The sequence below is a fragment of the Notothenia rossii genome (genome assembly GCF_949606895.1).
Source record: "Notothenia rossii genome assembly, chromosome: 5".
Lineage (NCBI taxonomy): Eukaryota > Metazoa > Chordata > Actinopteri > Perciformes > Nototheniidae > Notothenia > Notothenia rossii.
This window is the reverse complement of record NC_136903.1, coordinates 46,115,644-46,134,923: the sequence shown is the minus strand read 5'-3', so window position 1 is coordinate 46,134,923 and position 19,280 is coordinate 46,115,644. Positions and strand designations below refer to the sequence as shown.

At 40.4% G+C, this 19,280-nt stretch overlaps 3 protein-coding genes and 1 long non-coding RNA gene across 4 annotated transcripts; 1 reads left to right on the top strand and 3 right to left on the bottom strand.

Moving 5' to 3' along the window:
- Positions 1-2,571: 2,571 nt before the first annotated feature.
- LOC307040026 (uncharacterized protein) lies at positions 2,572-6,270 on the bottom strand. The gene is made up of 9 exons (XM_079682525.1): positions 6,051-6,270; positions 5,792-5,909; positions 5,624-5,715; positions 5,395-5,512; positions 4,945-5,061; positions 4,636-4,827; positions 4,238-4,340; positions 3,767-3,966; positions 2,572-3,598 (listed from the first exon to the last, which is right to left on the bottom strand). The coding sequence occupies exons 1-7, from the start codon at positions 6,258-6,260 to the stop codon at positions 4,252-4,254; spliced, it is 936 nt and encodes a 311-aa protein (XP_079538651.1). The 5' UTR covers positions 6,261-6,270; the 3' UTR covers positions 2,572-3,598; positions 3,767-3,966; positions 4,238-4,251.
- Positions 6,271-6,324: 54 nt separating this feature from the next.
- Positions 6,325-8,203, bottom strand: LOC307038818 (uncharacterized protein; the record flags this gene model as incomplete). Its single annotated transcript, XM_079680495.1, has 6 exons — positions 6,325-6,395; positions 6,761-6,944; positions 7,022-7,254; positions 7,452-7,550; positions 7,642-7,811; positions 8,004-8,203. 6 exons carry the CDS (start codon positions 8,201-8,203, stop codon positions 6,325-6,327), a joined length of 957 nt encoding a protein of 318 aa, XP_079536621.1.
- A 247-nt stretch (positions 8,204-8,450) lies between these two features.
- LOC307041769 lies at positions 8,451-10,047 on the bottom strand. The gene is made up of 3 exons (XR_013808886.1): positions 9,911-10,047; positions 9,007-9,378; positions 8,451-8,676 (listed from the first exon to the last, which is right to left on the bottom strand). It is a non-coding gene; the product is annotated as an uncharacterized lncRNA (long non-coding RNA).
- A 1,543-nt stretch (positions 10,048-11,590) lies between these two features.
- On the top strand, positions 11,591-13,207 carry LOC307038817 (general transcription factor II-I repeat domain-containing protein 2B-like; the record flags this gene model as incomplete). The annotated part of the gene is made up of 2 exons (XM_079680494.1): positions 11,591-11,698; positions 11,810-13,207. The coding sequence occupies 2 exons, from the start codon at positions 11,591-11,593 to the stop codon at positions 13,205-13,207; spliced, it is 1,506 nt and encodes a 501-aa protein (XP_079536620.1).
- Positions 13,208-19,280: the final 6,073 nt, after the last annotated feature.

Genomic DNA, 19,280 nt, shown 5'->3' with positions numbered 1-19,280 from the left:
GAGCACCTAGTGTTATCAAACGCATTTCAATGGTGAAACTATCCAAACATATTGCATATGACAACATTTTCCACTACGATGAAAGGCGTGTAAGCCAAAAAAACCTTATTCTGGTTCCATCATGGGTAACCGCACCCATCCTCTCCACCTGCGGCTGGACAGACAGATAACCCCCCCCCCCCCACACCTGGACAGACAGGAGCTCCTTCTCCAACAGACTGCTGCAGCACCGCTGTCACAGGAACCGATACAGGAAAACATTCCTGCCCACTGCAATAACTCTGTACACAACACTTCCTCACTCCCAACCGGTCACATGTTGACGGACGGTCAACTCCTCGTAGTATCAATACTAATTCAGCTGACTTTTATATTTGATCCAATCGGTATATTGGTATATTTACACCATAACGGTGCACAGCTGATAGAAAGGGACACCTTGTGGTTAAAGCACGTTATTGAAATGTATTATTTTTATTATTAGATATTAATAGGAGACACAGACAGACAAACTAATAAGGCTTTATTTAAACATTAAATAATACTTTAGGTTAAGGTCTTATTTTGAATAAGAAAAAAGCTTTGGGGGGTATAAATATTAAGCCTGACAAAGTAATATATTGCTTTCCTGCAATGTTAACTACTGTATGTTTAAGCACTTATTTTAACTGATATTATACATCTGCATTATACTCTTATGAGATGTATGTAGATAGTAAAAGAAATGTGCAGAATATGACAGTTTAATGGTGGAGGTATACACACATATTGATAGATGTCTTGTAATGCACTGTTGAGGAACCTGCGACCCAAGTTGTTCATCTCCGACCTTGTCAGGTATTGAACATTCAATAAATAAAGAACACAGAATTATTAAATATAAAACACAGAATTTGTGTGATTATACTAAATGATTTACAAATAAACACCACTGCATATTTACAACTGTTACACATGCTGATGTAACGCAAATGTTTCCAACTTGGGATCAATAAAGTATATCTTATCTTAAGATGATCGTTGGCTACTGCCATATTTGCAAAGTTTGCCTCTGAACCTTGACAAGTGCATGTTTCAGGCTTATCAATTTACAACAGGAGGGGTCACAGACATAAGACGAGCTGTTAAATAAAGCTCTTCTGACCTTAGCTGGCATGTGGGTATATATACCCACATGACAGCTAAGGTCAGAAGAGCTTTATTATTTATATTATATGATATATACATATATATATATATATATATATATATATATATTATTTATATTATATTATATTTATAATTTTATAATTGTATTTTTTATTTAATTATTTGTTATTAATGCTGCCCATTATGGGCACAATCAATTTCCCCCCATTTATTAATTATATGTTTTAAATGTGAGTGTTTCCTATCCCCTAAACCTCCAGGGATGTACACAGTTTAATACTGGCAACTTCTTATTATGGGAAATATGAAAACGTCTTTTAAAACTACAATTCCCATTAGAGACGTGCCATAGAACATGTTGCGAAACACACAATAGTGTGTAGTTACTACACAGTAACTACATTTGTAGTTCTGGGGACGGGGTGGAGGAGGGGGTGGACCCGTCCAAATCCAGTTTTGGATAGTCTGCCGTGGTTCCATCCCATTTCAAAGTGCTGTTCGACGCTCGGCGTAACCCTCGGCGCACACTCAAACATCCAATCAGAGCTTGAGGACTATCACGGGGTTTGTCCATGGATGGGTTTGTCAAGCGAAGCGGAGAGAATACTTACTTCCGGGTGTAAGCAAATGAGCTGCTCCGACCCTCGGTCCTGACGGACTCCAACTTGTGAAAAGAATACAAAATTAGAAGGAAAAAACGATGAAACAATACAGATTTCAGTATTCTGAGCCCCTACTCTCCCCATAACTGATGGCAACAAAAGTCCTACAATATTCAATTAAAATAAAGAAGTAAACAATAAGTGTGGCTTGATATTGAGTAAGAAAAAGGTTGATGAACGCTGTGAGAATGGATCTGCGGAGAGCATTTTGCCGCGATCCCAACGTGTCTATTACCAACGTTCAGGGAGCTCTATGCAAGTCGGTGTCGGGGAGGGGCCCTGACCGTCCTTCAACATGTGACGGGTTGAGAGTGAGAACGTGTTGCTGTACAACAAATCACCTCTGGCTGGAAGAGAACTCTCTGCTCCATAGTTTCTCTCTTCACTGTACATTTGACATATTCAGTGTAATATTTATTATTCCATCTGTCACATAGTTATGTAAATATAATACCTTGCATATCTTGTTATTGCTCATTTGTAAATTCAACATGTATATTTTCTTCTTTATTTCTTGTCTTTTTATTTGTATTGTATAATGCCATGTGTTTTAATGCTGCTGCAACGCAAAGATTTCCCAAATTGGGATCAATAAAGTTCTATCTTATCTTAAACCAACAACCAGTGTTCCGGATGAGGATCATCTCTTTACAAAAAGATTCAAGTGCTAACCCATATTGTTACTTCTAAATGAATTTATTTCCAAACGCATTATAATGCAATGTGATGTAAACAACAAAAAGTACCACAGACGTATGCTTAATTTATATTTATTCATCAACCAACCACATCAATAACATTGTTTTTAAAACAATAAAATGGTCCTCTCTGGCAATGGTTTACTTAACTGTTTCACCACAATACAAGTAAAAGGCCACCATAAGGGTGTATGTCTTGACTCTAGAGCGTTGGGGTTAGTCTAACATGAAAAGCATGGAAAACAGAACATAAAATGAAGTTATGCAAACGGTTATAACATACAGTATTAAGAAATCATACAACACAACCATTTTTTTAATGATTTAACTATGTATATTAAACATGTACATTCTATGTGTAAATCAAATATAACAATTTATAACAATGTATTATTTGGTTTTGAGAACAACAATGAGGTGATTCACCAAATAAACTATTTGTTGTTTATCTCAATGTCCCTAATTATACATCCTAAAAGACTGTGCATTGTATATGTTGAATGAAGTACTTCAATCAATCAGGTTAATAGCTGGAGACCAAAAAGGAAATATAACTGACAAAGCAATTAAAGCAAGTAACGCAAAAGAAACAAAAATGAACAATTAGAGGAAAGCTGTTATTGGCCTGCGGTGTAACAGGTGCAGTCATATAAAGTTAATGACAGGTAAATCCTATAAGAGATCGAAAATAATAATGCATAGGCATCCCGTTCTGGAAAAAAGGGAAAGACCTCCTGCTCTTGGACAATGATGTGCTCACCAAGTTGTATGGTAACCAGCAAGATATACTTGGAGATTTAGGAATTTACATTCTAGTGTTTCAAAAAGGATCAAAAGTTAATGGTTCATTGCTCAGGATGCATTCCAGGGACGCTGAGCATTTTCTTCAATACAATTTAAGTTGTGTACAAGTGAAATGTTTGGCCTGATGCTGCGGCATAGGGAAAAGTCATATGGTCAACATATTCAAGGGTGATCTTCCATTGAGGAGTATGAATACAATCTCTAAATATAAAGTCAGTAAAGTATTTACATTTCTGATAGCACATCAAGTCTTGGCGGATATTCGTGCTTGAGAGCAGCAGCAATCTGGGGAAATACAGAGAAACAAAAAAGAGGGGCAGATCAGAAACCAAATTTGAGGTTTTTGAATACACAATGTATGTTTAGCATTCATGAATACAAAAGTAACAGCAACATGTCTAGGTTGAGGCTAAATCAACAAAGATACTGTACATTAATTCATAAGTAAATTACCTAAATTATGTTTCCTTCTTCATCTTCACTGGTGTCTGGACTGCTTAGGCCACTTTGACTTTCCTCTTCATGTTGAAGGAAACAAGCATCAGGACCTAAAGCAGTCTTGTACTGCTGCAGTACCACCTGCAACCTCTCCAACGCCTCAGCATGCTTCCTTCTTAGGGTGCACCCAAGTCCTCCATTCCCCTTGTCTACATCTGAAAATACACAAAATATTGTTATATGGACATACTATAAAGTAAGATTGCTTCACGAGGCCAGAGCACTACAATGGAGTATATTCTCTCCCATGTACATATAAAGATGATTGTCACTGTCAAGGGACTTCATTATGTAAAATGGCCGGGTCGAATGGGCAAAGGCCATTATACTCCATCCAATTTCTGTGACCAAGAATGATTTGGGATGACTTTTTTTCCTTTAAGACTCATACTTTACAAGGTAGGTTAAGTTTGGCTTTCAACTTACCTTCCTCAGCCACCTTATTTTTTAGAGCAACTGCCATGTTCTGCAACCATGTGCAATGCTGCGCCTTCTCCCACAATAGGATGCCTTTCTCCTCTTGCAGTCTCTGTGTAAGCATGACTTCATCAAGTATCTTTTTCTTGGCTGTAAAGTTAACTAAAATCCAATCACAGTTATGTATATACATGAATCACATTTTCATTAAAGCATAACAATATGTTTAAAACTCCAAACATGTACTTTCAAAATAATCAAATGTATACACAATAAGAAAACTTAAGATATACCCTTAAACTAAATAAACGTTCTAACACTCTACATGATATGTGCATAACTCAGCAAGGTATACCTTCATATAACAGAACTTCAAATTAATTATTATGAAATATCTGAAAACTGACTCATGCCATGAACTTCCCACGGCCACAGCGCGGACATGATGCTCCCTCCAGAGAGGGAATGCTTCACCGCAGCAACATTTATGCCTCTGGCAGAGTCGTGTACCAGCTGGTTGTACTTCAGTACCTCCTGATTAAGGCGCTTTTTGTCGTCTGCAAGCTTCCTTCGAAGTCGATGGGGGAGCTTGCTGCTGTCTGAAAAAGACATGAAGTAGTGGGATAGGGATATGTGACAAACTATATTTGCAAGTGCAACAAATATATATAATTCAGTAGGTTGAATCTGCAACCTAAAACATTATATTGTTATACCATTCTGTCTGTAAAGGGATTTCTTCCGCTGCCTCACACTTAGGTAAAGCCCCTCAATGCTTTGCTGCAGTGCTGTTTGAAGGATGTCTTCAGAAGTACCCGATGTTTCTGATGTTCCTGTAGAAATAATATTGGCAGTAAAATGTACTGTTACACAACACGTAACGGTTTTGAGAAACAAAGTTGTGCAACATATTTAACACCTTTTAACACAAATTGATGGTACAACTATGGAAACTGGAACATATCAGAGATAAACATGGACACATAGTTGGCTTGCTATTGCTTGAAGATTATGTCCCTGTCTACTAAAATCCAGTGAGGGTCCCATTACGTGGCATGAAAAATCAGCCTTATTGCCTTAAAATTGGCTGCTCTTTAGAATCAAATCTGTAAATTCAAACAGTCATGGACAATGATATGTAGCAGGTGTTATCTCGTCGTGCTTACCAGATGCCCATTCCTTCATGTCGGAAATCCACGTCGACACCATGTCATCTGAGACACAATGTAGCTCTGTCTTGAGTTCCTCAAGACTTGCAGTCTCTTCCAGGAGCCTCTTACTAGTCTGATAAACAGTAGACGATGGACATTTATCAAGATTAAAACTTGCTATGATTAACAACAAGCCATGTGCAAATGACAAAGGACACAACAACACCTTTAATAGGAGGCTCACCTTCACATATCTTGTGGAAAGTGCCTGATGAAGGGAGTCACCTTTTTTCCTGTTCCATCCCATTGCATGCACTGTGAGCATGTCCAGTCGTGCTTTTGAAAGCAATAATGAGGTTATGATGTGTCATCTAAAAAAGTATGCAATAATAGGGCAAAACCTTCCACTCACCTGCTTTGGACATGTATTTTGTTGTCAGGGCACAACGGGACAAGCAGCTGTTGACCTGCTCCACCTCTTCCCCAGCGGTCATCCCTGGTCCCTCCTGGTTCTTCCCACTCCATATAATCTGATGGTAAAAGGTTGCTGGAATTGTTGTGCAAAGAGGCTACATACTACTATACTAAACAGTATAACTTAAATATTTACTACTTCAGTATTATAAATATAAAAAATATAAATGTACGTGATCCAAAAATATTTCACATACCTCGCATTTGGTAGCATGGGCTCGAGCTTGCATTACACTGAGGAATGGCTTCATGGTGGTCAGCTCCTGGAGAGCAGGAAGGACACTTGCAGCTTTCTCCATGTACGGCCAGTACTTGCAAGCCACACCCATGGCGAAGAACTTGGCTTTGGCTGGCATGAGTTCCTTTTGAAGATACAGGGGGTAGGCGAATATCTCCCCCCTGTACATATTTAAGGCCTTCATAAGAAACCCATGGTGACATACAGCCACCTCCATCCCTTCTTCATCCAGCTTAGAAGCCCTCCTTGACGTCTCCCTCGCTGCTGTCCACTGGGAGTCCCCACATGTGCCTCTTCCCTGGGTCTAAGACACACATTACATCATGACAAATCAGTTAAAAGCAATGGAATCACGATCTACACCATTTGTTCTAATTATCGGATTTTGGAGTAGATGGTAAGGAGAAGTAGCTGAATTTGAAGAAAGTCAGGGTCGGATATACATGGCTATTTTTGTGATATACCTATAAGGTAAAATGACGAATAAAAACTTGCATTTTTCAGTGATCTCTGTATTTTGTCGACAAATGCAGCCACCGCACTGTCTTCTGCTCAAAAGAGCCCATTAAAAAAGGTGCTGCCATCAAAACTGAGGAAAAAAAGATAAGCAAATATATCCATGAAATATAAACAGTAATCAAAAAAGTTAAATAACAACATTATAAAAACAGCACCTTCCACTTTGCCGAAAGCGATACAGCTTCCTGTTTCCATCGGCAGAAACAGCCAACATCTCCGGCATGCAGGCAGGGCAGATGAAAGGAGCACCACAGCAGAGCTGGTCTGCCTCATACGAGGCATAGGAGAACTCCAGAAAGCTGTGCTGCAGTGCATCTCCGTTGACAGGTCCAGACTGGAAGATAATTACATATATTGCTGTGATTTTGTCTATTTACGGAAATGTTATAATGTATAATATGGTACACTTACTCTTCCTCCACACTTTGTGCGATGCTCCAGCAGCTTTGCAAAGGCCTGTCTGGAGAATCCCGGAGAGATGACCTTGAGCTCTTCAAAGGAGCTCAGAAGGTCCAAGGTGTAAAGTGTGGAAATACTGACAGAAGCTGGCCAGTATCCACTCTTAAGGAGGACTTTCAAGTCGGGGGTCCACTGCTGCTGGCAAGTTTGACAGACATATAGTGGCAGATGCAAGTCATAACGCCCTTGGAACAAGTAAATAAACATAATTAAGACACATTTTACAACAGTTCCATCTCCAAATAGTCAAAGATGAACAGATATTACATGAAGGTTCTACTCCAAGTGGAAGCACAATGCCTCAGCTCAAAACAGTAAACATATAACAACAATTCAATAGAAATCCAAATATATATATATATATATATATATATTTGTTTACCATTGATGGTAATTAAAATCACTGGTTTGCCTGGTACCACAGTGAAGTTTGTACTTTTACAGGAGCAGTTGGGTGCCTTCACAGTTGGCAATATGCAAGCTGTCAAAAAAAAAAAAAAAACACTAATTACCATTATATGCTGGCCGAAGAGACATGTGAACATCAAAAATGCAAGTTTGAGAGAGCATACCTTGGTCATGGGTGTCATATCCACCTTCCACTCTAAAAACACACGTTGTTGGACTAATTGGTTTTAAAAAAATATTCATTAAATTGTCCCTGTTGTGGAGTGGCTGGTTCTTGTGATGAAGTACATCACAGTCTCCACAGAACCACTCCTCGGGGAGACACTCTCTACACCTTGGGAGGAAATACAAAATTATTCTAATATCCTAGAATTACTTTCATTTTCATGTGGGTTTTCTCTAGGTATCCAGTTTTCTAACATCCCAAAAGTCATGCATGTTAGCTGAAATAGCAGGGCACTGAGCATTAATACTGAAAAATTACAATTAGATAAAGTAATTTAAATAACGGTAAATGTTATCTCACCTAATAACAGCCGGCTTGTGGCAGAGGCCACACAGGGGATGACCAACAGCCTCTTTTTCTAGAAGGCATTGTAGGTGGTGTGGTCTCGCTTCTTTCCAGCGCTCTGAGGCTTTCTGCTGCCGAAAAGACCAGGATGAGGCAGAGCTTTTTTGAGGCTCAGGAGGAGGACATGAGGAAAGAATGTCAGAGAGTCTCTCCATATTCTTTTATGTGAACAGAATGGGAAACTTTAACTGTACATGACTATATTTAAGATGAACACTACAAATCAAGGATCATTTCTTTGACTGTAAAACATCACACAGAGGGTTAACAACAGATAACTGATGATTTGTATTATCTACCTATTGTTTTAAAGCTTGTGAAATTAAATAAAACATAGTTCTTATGACACCACAGTGGGAATGTCTCCGACTGTCGTGTCACTATGCGTTTATATATTGGAATTATTGTAGACCCTCAACAAGCAATTACTGTGTTTTAATTCGATTTTCCAACCATTTACTTAGTAAATTCATAAAAATGTAAAATAATTGGGATTTCAACCTGTAGCTGAGCCTTGGCGTCGCCCTCCACGCCTCCCTCTCGGCTTGCCACGTCCTACACAGCCCCTTTTAGGGGACTGTAAAGTGTCTCCTACAGAGCGTGCCCGTTTCCTCTCCTCAGCTGCTTTCTGTGACCAAGTAACAACTCATGTAAGGTTGATGTTGCTGATAAACTGATACCATATGACAGTGGACAAATAAAAGTAAATTCATTCACTTGAAGAACATTTTTGCTTCAAGTTTTTCCTACCATATACAACTAATGAAGTAAAACAAGTTGAACAAGCTTTATTTAGTAAGCCTCTGCCCCCCATGTTGTAATGATGAACCGTTTTGCAAAGGCCCTATACATTGATCCAAAATCCAGTTACTCTTGGCCTGTTCAGCATTTTTTGGATAACAGATAGTGCCAAATTCAAGTGGGAAATGAATGAGGTCATGTGGGTTAAAACACCAACCTTAGCTTCAGCTAGCATGTGTTCATGCTTCAGCTCAAGAGCCATGCGTTTCCCTTCTTTGGATGTGGGATTATTGGGGTCTGGGTTGTGTTTTGTTGCCATTGCAACACAGCCAGCCAGACAGCCAGACAGACAGACACAACAGATATGCAACAGCTGCTGTATGAGACAAACAGAGATAGAGAGACAGATTGTAAGATTGAGATGGATAGATGAAGAAATACATAATGAATGATAGAAAAAGATAGAGACAATAACTATAAGAAAGGTAGGTAGATAGACAGAGAGATAGGTTGAGTTTGGCTCTTAAAAGTGCCGTTGGTTTTATGATGGTGTAGATCAGTGTATGGGTTTGTGGTGTGGGTACAGGAGCTGCAGGAGAAAACAGAAAAAGTGAATTATGTAGTGAAACTAGCTTTTTTAAATGCACATTGTGACGGTTTAACTACTTTAGACAGACTGAGTTCATTTACGTGTTTCCTGTTTCATACGCGTAACAAGCACATGGACGTGGACTATGCCCCTCCCCCAAAACATATATTAAAATGTCGGCCAGCGTTAGTACTGTCATGTGTAAAACAAAAGCGATTAAGATAACGTATAACTCACACTTTAACACCAACGTATGAAGCCGTAATTAAGACAAATATTTTTCACACACCACTTATGAGCTGATATAAATTTAGCTAAACTAGTTTAAGCTTATGTTGAACGTGAGCTTGCTAGCTAGCCGCCCGCAAGAATAATTTCACATTAATGTTGCTTTGCTGATTATGGTGAAAGCATTTCTCAGACTTAGAACAGTTCAGTATGTATGATGAACCATGCGAGTAAAGGCTTCAAAAAAAGCCCCAATTATTAAATCAAAGCAAAACATCTATCAGACTTTAGTGACCCAACTTACTTTGTCAGATGATGGATCGCAATGCCGGTGGCAGCGTCTTTGGCCAATAGGTGGTGCTCTGAATTATGTAATTTCCTGTACCGATTATACAATAAAATATGAATGCATTTCCTATATTTTGACACGATAACTCTTTAATAACCTAAGTAGCCTACGGACAAAAACAAAAAAGTATATATTTTCTTATAAAATGCAGAAAAGTTTAAACATCTAACATGATAATAATAAATACAAAATAATATCTTAAACCAAAATAAATAAAATGGAAAATTAACCGACAACAACAATTTAACATAAATAAAACAAGGATTAAAACAAGGATAAGTTTGACTCAATGTTGTGTAAAGTACCCGTTATGGTTAAAAAAAAAAAAAGAATTATTTTTATTTTTTGAAAATAATACAGCTTCCAGCTTCCCGAGACACGAAGAGGAGACACGAACAATTCTTCCACTAGAAATGCGTTTAAACTGTGTCGGAGAGATGTTTAATCGGTTCATTTTAATTGGTTAATAATTGGTGTTTAATACTGGCAACTTCTAATTGTTGGGGGGGGGGCGGCGTTCGATCCAGTTTCAATTCCGTAACTTTGGCGCACTGCCACTCCAACATCGAATCCCGACTTGAAGTTTAATCACGGGGACTGTAGTCCTAAACGATAGCTGGGGATTATGGGTAGTGTAGTGTCTTCGGCCATCCTAAACTCGATGATGCTCGAAATGTCCCTTATAGGCCTACGTCTGTTTCCGGTTATTTTTATTTTTAAAATTCAGTTCCTGAAGGACGGCAAAAAAGCCAGAGATTATAGAATCAAAGAAATAAATAAAAACAAGGATAATTGTGTGTTATTGTTGACTAAATAACAGTGTGTTATTTTGAAAAGAATAACAAATTAGAAGGGAAAATGAGCCCCATTTATTTTCCTCACAGACGGCAACAAAAGTCCGAAATGATACGATTTTAAATAAAAGCAATAATCGTGGCTTGATATTGAGTAAGAACATGTTTTTATGAACCACACAGCTTCCGGTCTTCCTATAACACGTAATGCCGTGAGACTACCAATAGAAATACATTGCTTTTAAAATCGTGCTGTGGAACACGAAAAAAAGTGGAAAATCGTGTTGGTGAACACGAATCAATAGATTAAAAATTGTGTTGGTGAACACGAAATGCCGTGAGACTGGGTTGGATAATCAGTGGTGTAGTGGGCGTTGGACGCTATTTGAAGCATGATTTATTTTTTTAATAGTCTAACACACATGTGTCAATAACAAGGCCCGCGGGCCAAACATGGCCCTCTGCAATATTGAATCTGGCCCTCCTGTCAATCCTGGTCATCAATTTAATGTGGCCCGCGAGCTTGTGTCTGTGACAATGCAACGCTGAAACACAAGAGCGCGCTGTCGCACGTCTCACTACGTCAGTAACGGCCGAGTAACCTTCTCTGAAGGTACGCTTTGCAAAGAAGATTGAAAGCTAGCATAAACAAACGATGGCGAAAAAACAAAAAGTAGACAAAGATTATCGACATTTTCAGGAGAGGTGGGAAGCTGAATACCTGTTTTGTGAATTAAAACAAAAGCCAGTGTGTCTCGTATGTCAAGAGTCGCTGGCAGTGTTCAAAGAGTATAACATCCGCAGACACTTCGAAACGAAACATGGCGAGCAATATGCTAACATGTCCATGGAGCAGCGGCTGCAGAAAGCCAAAGACTTGAAACGCAACCTTCAACATCAGCAAAGCATGTTCACCCGCATCAGTAGTGAAAGTGAGGCTGCTACCAAGGCAAGTTGTATTATTGCAGAGGAAATCGCAAAGGCTAGCAAGCCGTTTAGCGAGGGAGAGTTTATTAAAGACTGCCTTGAAAAAGTGTGAAGCGTTGTATGCCCTGACAAGAAGCAGGCATTTTCAAACATCAGCCTGTCCCGTAATACTGTGGCTAGTCGCGTTGATGAACTGGCCTCCGATGTAGAGAGCCAGCTAAAAACAAAAGCCAAGGACTTTATTTCATATTCACTAGCTGTAGATGAGAGTACAGACAGGACGGACACAGCCCAGCTGTCCATATTCATCCGCGGGGTTGACAGTCAGCTGTCCGTCACTGAGGAACTTTTAGACGTGAAACCGATTCACGGGACAACAACGGGAAAGGATATTTTCACCCAAGTGGAGCAGAGCGTGAACAAGATGGAGCTACCCTGGAGTAAACTTGTTGGACTGACAACGGATGGTGCACCGGCGATGTGCGGGGAAGTTCGGGGTTTGGTCGGTTTGACCCGAAAGGCGATGGGGGACACAGGAGAAAACTTGGTATTTTACCACTGCGTCATCCACCAAGAAGCCCTCTGCGGTAAGGTGTTGGGCATGGAACATGTCATGACTGTTGTGACTAAAACTGTGAACTTTATTCGTGCACGGGGCTTGAATCATCGGCAGTTTAGGGCTCTTTTAGAGGAGGAGAACTCCGTGCAAGAGGATCTGCCCTATCACACAGAGGTGCGCTGGTTGAGTCGGGGGAAAGTGCTGAGGAGGTTTTACGACACCCGCACTGAGATCGCTCGTTTCATGGAAAGCAAACAGAGGCCCGTCCCCGAGCTTGAGGATGAAAAGTGGCTGGGCGACTTGGCGTTTATGTGTGACATTACTGAGCACCTCAATTCACTGAATGTGAAACTCCAGGGAAGAAAGCAGCTGATCACAGAGATGCGGGACTCCGTGAAGGCATTTGAACTGAAACTGCGTCTGTGGGAGGGGCAGATGCGTAGAGGTAATTTGACCCACTTTCCTACCTGTCAAACAATAAGCGCCACCGTCACCATTCCACTCCCGACCCAAGTGTATGCTGACAAACTGAACACACTCAAAGAGGAATTCAGCAGGAGGTTTGCTGATTTTGAATCACAGAAATTCAACATTGACCTGTTCGCAAATCCTTTTGCAATTGATGTCGACACTGCCCCTGAGCACCTGCAATTGGAACTCATTGAACTGCAATGTAACAGCGCTCTGAAGACCCAGTACCAGTCAGTCGGGGCTGCTGAGTTTGCACCTCTCCTCCCTGAATCTATGCCAGAGTTGCGTCTTCATGCTGCACACATCATGTCCATGTTCGGGAGCACTTACTCGTGCGAACAGATGTTCTCTATAATGAACTTGAATAAGACATCCCACAGATCCCGGATCACTGACCAGCATCTAAAGTCGGTATTGAAAGTGGCCACAGCAAAGGACATTAAGCCTAGAATAGATGAGATCATCTGTAAGAAAAGGTGCAGAGTGTCTGGTAAAAGTTAAACTACAATGCATTTCAGATAGGCCTTGTTACACTGACTATTTTGTGTTATCACAGAAAACATTTGTTGTGTTGAAAGATACAGTAGTAGTCCTAATGGTTTTGTTTAATTGTGAACTATTTTGTTATAAACTGAACCTACTGTAGGCTAGACTGCTAATGTAGTTTGTTTAATTGTGCACTTCTCTTTTTTTTTAAATTATTATTATCTTTAAAAACAGCATTGGTTTTGCACTTGATGCTATTGACAGCACTTTCATCTTATTTTGCTGATATAAAGAATTATCCACAAATATGAAGGGGGAACACACTATTTTTATTTTATTTAATCCACCTGCTAGCCTAGTTCTAAACATATTTGTTATGGTCCTGTCATCCATGTGCCCTCTCCTGGCAGGTTCTCACCAGTCATGTGTTTGGTTTGATTGTGAATAAACACGCCAGTTTGGCTGCATTGACGTTATCTCTGAGTCATGTATATGAGTTGTAACCATAACAAGAATCACTGTAATGAATGTCATGGCCCCTGATTTTATTCACACCGTCAGAATGGCCCTCAGTAAATTTGAATTTGACACCCCTGGTCTAACACATCTAAAATAATTGCCAGTGTTATCAGTTGCAAGTGTGTGTTTGTTGTAATAATGACGAAAACATAACAGGCAGATTTCTCAGTAATTATAATAAAAACGTAGCTCAAGCATTTATGCAACTTGATTTGAAGCGCGTGTGTGTGAGAGGGGCAGCGCCGTTTGTGTTTGTAGGGTGACAAGGTGTCCCGCACTGTGCGGGACTGCACACACAGCATTTTTATTATTTGTGGCGAGTCCCACAAATTGAGACTATATCTCGCATATGAGTGATAGTCGCGCAGAAAGGCCGGATCGGTTTCGCTGACAGGCGACACAGAGGTGTCCCCCCCCCCGTTGACAGTTCACGAGCGCGTCCATAGTGTCTCCCGTCCAACCACCACCACTACCCCCCCCACCCCCGCCCCGTCAACCATCCTAATCCCACGGGCAAACAATAATATGTACAGTGTTAATAGTTTACTGTATTATTAGTGTCTAATATTACTGCTATAACAATCACACATTGAGTTGTTAAAATCAGACCGTTGTTTTTTTAACAGTCTGAATGAAACGGCAGCTCTCAGGTGCCTCTCGGGTGTGTGTATCAGTGTTGGGACTAACGCGTTACAAACTAACGCATTACTGTAACGCAACTACCTTTTGCGGTAACTAATAACGTTACTAGTTACTATTCCCATTCAGTTAGGGTGACCATATTTTGATTTCCAAAAAAGAGGACATGCTGCCCCCAGCCTCGAGATACTTAATGATACTCAACGTTTACTCAAATATGCCTTATTGTTTTAAAGTATGCCTCCTCTGTATGGATATACAACTATTATTTATATTATTTTACTGTATATAACACAATAATATCTCTCTATAACCAAAGACACACCAAACCAAGGTTACTCAACAATCAACATGCTCCATTATGCCTAGAATTATCTCTGACAAATCTCAAATGCACAAGAATAACTTAAACATCAACCTGTAACAAAATAATAGCTCTCTTTTCAAGTCTTACTAGACAAAAATAAATAACAAAATATATGAAATAGTAGAAAATACAAAATCCAGCTTTAACAAATAATCTCTTTGTATCTTGTCAATGTAAACAATAAAACACTAACCTCACAAAGACACTAATGTAATTATTTTAAAAGTGCACTATGAAGTTTTGGATTTCACATTTGCATAATTGCCATTAGTGAACATAACATAACATAACATTTGATTACCTAAATCAAACCAAACACATTTTGAGGCACCATGAACCAAATACAAGCCTACTTTAAATGTTTGTAAACACAATTCCAGGCCCTGTCATTGTAAACAACCACAGTGAAACGACAACTTTTCACATATTTCTAGCTTCAAACAGTTTTCTAGGGTCCCAATTTAAAATTAAAAGTTAAAAGTTTCTCTCCCACAGCTACATAGCTTTCTCTCTCTGCATAGCTGCATACTTCAATCTTCTTCATCCTGCTTTTCTTCTTCATCCTCCTTGTCTGCCCATCGATATTTTGCTGTGGAGCTGATCTTTCCAAGCAGGTTTCGGTTGCTCAACAAATAAGCATGAAAGTCTTTGCAAGACATGTCTTTCAAATTGTATTGCACAAATAGAATCCCCTTCAGTGACTCAACAGACAGCTGGTTCCTCTCCTTGGTCCACTGGCTCTGCATCAGTGAGAAAACCCTCTCAACATTTGCATTGTGAGAGGAAAGTGCAAAGACAAACTGTGCAATCTTCAGTAGTTCTGAGTAACATGCAATGCTTTTGGCCTTCTCAAAATATTTGGTCCACTTCTGGTGCACCTGCATTCCACTGAACTCCTCATCACGGTTGCACCTTTCTGTGAATCTCTTCAGATTGGTGACCTGGTCAAAACACTTGACATCATCAATTACCACCCCCTTCTCTCCTAGGAACTTGATGCAGGCCTCCACATCATTCCACTCTGGTGGCTCACTCAGATCCATCCACGTGAATGTGGAGAACTCTTCCATGGGAGTCATCCACTTCTCAAGATACTCCAGACATGTACTGTACAGGCCTTGCACATCAGCACAGAACTGGTCATATTCCTTACCAAGTCCATCACTACGCTTTTGTGCCAGTAGTCCCTTAACTTTAAGGGACATGAAGTTGTTGCTCTTGCGTTCAAGAAGAATGGTGTGGATGCTGTTCATGATTTTTTTTACCTCCATAATGGAGTTCTTCTCCTTTTCCATGTCTTGAATGTGGGTGTGGAACGCAGACATGAGTGAGTGCATGTGCCAGAGGTAGATCTCACTGAATTCGTTTTCAAAAAACTTCTTGATCACTATGGGTGGTTTTTGCAGGGACAAAAAGAATGCCTTTAAGGCTGGAAACATCTGTATCATCCTCTCAATGTCTGGGAACAATGACAGCCACCTTGTCTTGCTGTGAGAAAGCATCCTTCTGTATTCAATGTCAACAAAATCACAGTACTCCTTCAGGCTCTCAGTGCGCACAGTGTAAATGTGGAAGTACTGGTAGATTTTGAACATGATATTCTCAAGGTCAATATCTATTGTGTCTGCCCCATGATGAACACAACTATTCAATATGTGTGCTGGGCAACCCACACCGATCAGAGTGTTCTTCTGCAGCAACCTCTTCAAATTTGCAAACACATTCTTTCCCCCTTCATCACGTCGGATTCCTCCAAAGTTTGTGTTGCAATTGACGCCAGTAAATGCAATGCATTTTTCAGACAAATTGTTTTTTGCCAATATTTCAATGAGATATTGTGCAATGGTTTCTGCTGTCTCATTTGGTGTGTCTTTAACCTCGATTAATTTTGTTTGCATGCCACCCCTCTTCCAGTCAAAGTACTGGATTATGATTGGGAATATTTTCACTGCTCCGTGGTTACTCCCGTCTGTAGAAACACCACAGTACTGGATTTCTTTGAGTGCTTCATGTGCGACATCTATCGAGTGGGGCGCTATAACACCATTGACAATGGCTTCGGTTTTAGTGCGCGCACTACTGAATTTTTTGGCAGTGTCAGAGTCTGGAAATGCTTTTTTTAGCAAGGCACTTGTGCAATCCATAGATCTGTAGCTGTTGTGATGTTTCACAGTTTGAAATGCAAACGCACCCTCCGCTGCATTTACAGCATCCTCTGTTTTGCCTGGTCTAACAAAGAAGTCTTTCAACTTTGCCGACAAACTCTCACCTTGCACAGCTTTCCTATGTTTGTCTGTGTCCATGTGCGCTTTAAGATCGCCTGCACCTTTATTGGACACACACACATATGTCCAAGCTTTGCACACGGTGCACTCCGCCTCCCATTTGTTCCGACCGGGTCGGTACATTTGGAATTTCTTCTGCAATTCATCTGTAAAAGTACATTTGCGCTTTGGCATTGTGAATGTGAGCTGCGGTCCGCTCTGTCCCCTTCCTCTGTTTGTGTGTCAGCGTAGTTGTAGAGCCGCCCACAAAGCTTCAGACTCAGGGATTACGTCACACACGCAACAGAGTACCGTAGTATTCTGTGCAATTCGCCAGTCAATTTAAGTACATGCAAACGGTCCGCGAAACCCGGACATTTTCATGAATTTATAAACCCCCCCGGACGACCAGGACAGGGCGTGAAAAGAGGACATGTCCGGGTAAAAGAGGACGTTTGGTCACCCTACATTCAGTAACGCCGTTATAGTTACTGTGATTTAAATGGGTTACACTGCGTTACATTATGTGATCCAACTGAACCGAATCTCCCTGCGGATGTAATTTAGACCCTCCAGAAAAAGCGATTCTGCAATCGCAGAATTTACCGCATAATCAGCAAAATGGCGCAGATTTTTAAAAGGCCGCATATTTATCAAAAGGCCGCATAATCCCCGCATTTTTCCACACAAATTTTCGAAAAAAAAAAGTTAACTCGTCTTGACGTGACGTCATCAGCTCGTGCATCACAGAATGTAAACAACACTGTATAGAGTGAACGTGTGGAGCTCACACGATAGAGAAAACACCAAGATGAAAAAATCTAATCCATCTCATTTACCGACGAACATTTCTACTAAAGACCGGGCAAAAAGTGGGGGGAAACTATTCTGCACCCCGTGCAACTGTGTGTTGGAGCATAAGAGAAAATCGACGGTGACGACCCACTTTGATTCATTCAAACATTCGAAAATGCTTTCTGCTGCTGCGGACAAGAAAGCCAAACAACTCACGTTCACCGAGCCATCAACCTCCAAAAACCTTTCGAGGGCTACAAGAAACGAAGTGAGTAGCCTACAAGATTGAAGCTGGTCAGATAACGAACGAGTAAATGAAAACAGAATGAGGCGGAGAACTCTGTGGGGGGGGGGGGGTCTGTGTATGCGTGTGTGAGATTAAAATAGCCCAATTGCTTTTACAAATAAACATTGAATGTGTTTAATTGAATAGTAAAGGGGTTTAACGTTTGTGACAGGTTGTCTTTGAGAGAGAATAAATAAGACAGCCCAATATTTAAAAAAATTGTTATTCTTTTTTCCCGCATATTTTGCATATTTCGCAACTTTCCGCATATTTCGCAACTTCCCGCAATTTCGCCGCATAACATCACGTAAAAACCCTGCCTGTTTAATCGCATAATCAAGGATTTTAGCCCGCATGATCAAGGAATTTAGCCCGCATAATCAAGGATTTTTGCCCGCGTTTTTCTGGAGGGCCAAGTAATTTACAGTTGAATACAGCAATGTCCTCTCACAGTACCATGGAAAAGTGAAAGTGACCAGAGCGGAGTGATGATTGGTTAACGCGGGGTAACATTTCAGGGTAAGCCAATCAGAGACAGAGTTGGGCGGGTCTTGCCTTATGGGGAAAATACACAGACACACAAACACTTGCTAACACACACACATACACGGCAACGCCCACCACCAGCACACACACTATGGCAGATACAAGTATCAGCGAGAGCAGCAGCGCATTTACAACTTGGAGATACAACCACTATTTTCAATTTGTGGGGATAAAGGACGCACAACATATTACGGTCAAATGTAAACTGTGTGCAGGACAGAAAGCATTGTCCACATTGAATAACAGCAATGCCAATCTTCTGAAGCACCTAAGTAATGTACATGGGGCTATAAAACTAGTCGCCAAAGACCCCACCGTCTCAACCACCGGCAGTGACCCAGATGGAGCAACACCATCTAAACAGACAAAAAAACGATTTTTTTAAATCGCCACATGTCACCCAGAGTCAACTAAACAGATTGATTTCTGGAAATAGTTTGTTTGTCTTCAGTGTCAGTCTGACAGTTTATTATTTATCTAATTGTTACTGCCAAAAGAGTATAGTTCTTGTTTAATTGTTACACTGCCAAAATAGTGCAGTTGTTGTTAATGTGTACACTGTGGTGATTGACATTATTCACCCACGGATCTATGGGTTGGGGTATTGTTCTGCCGGGACAATTTAGTGAACCGGACTTCCTGTTTCCGCCGGTCTTCGCTTCCCGGGCATGA

Excerpts from the sequence above, each read along its gene's own strand:
- LOC307040026 (XM_079682525.1), bottom strand. The coding sequence starts at position 6,260 with ATGTACAGGGGGGAGATATTCGCCTACCCCCTGTATCTTCAAAAGGAA. Across the intron at positions 4,828-4,944 it reads ATCCCTTTACAGACAGAATG|ACAGCAGCAAGCTCCCCCAT; the intron begins GTATAACAATAT and ends TGTCTTTTTCAG. Across the intron at positions 4,341-4,635 it reads GTGGGAAGTTCATGGCATGA|AGACTGCAAGAGGAGAAAGG; the intron begins GTCAGTTTTCAG and ends ATGCTTACACAG.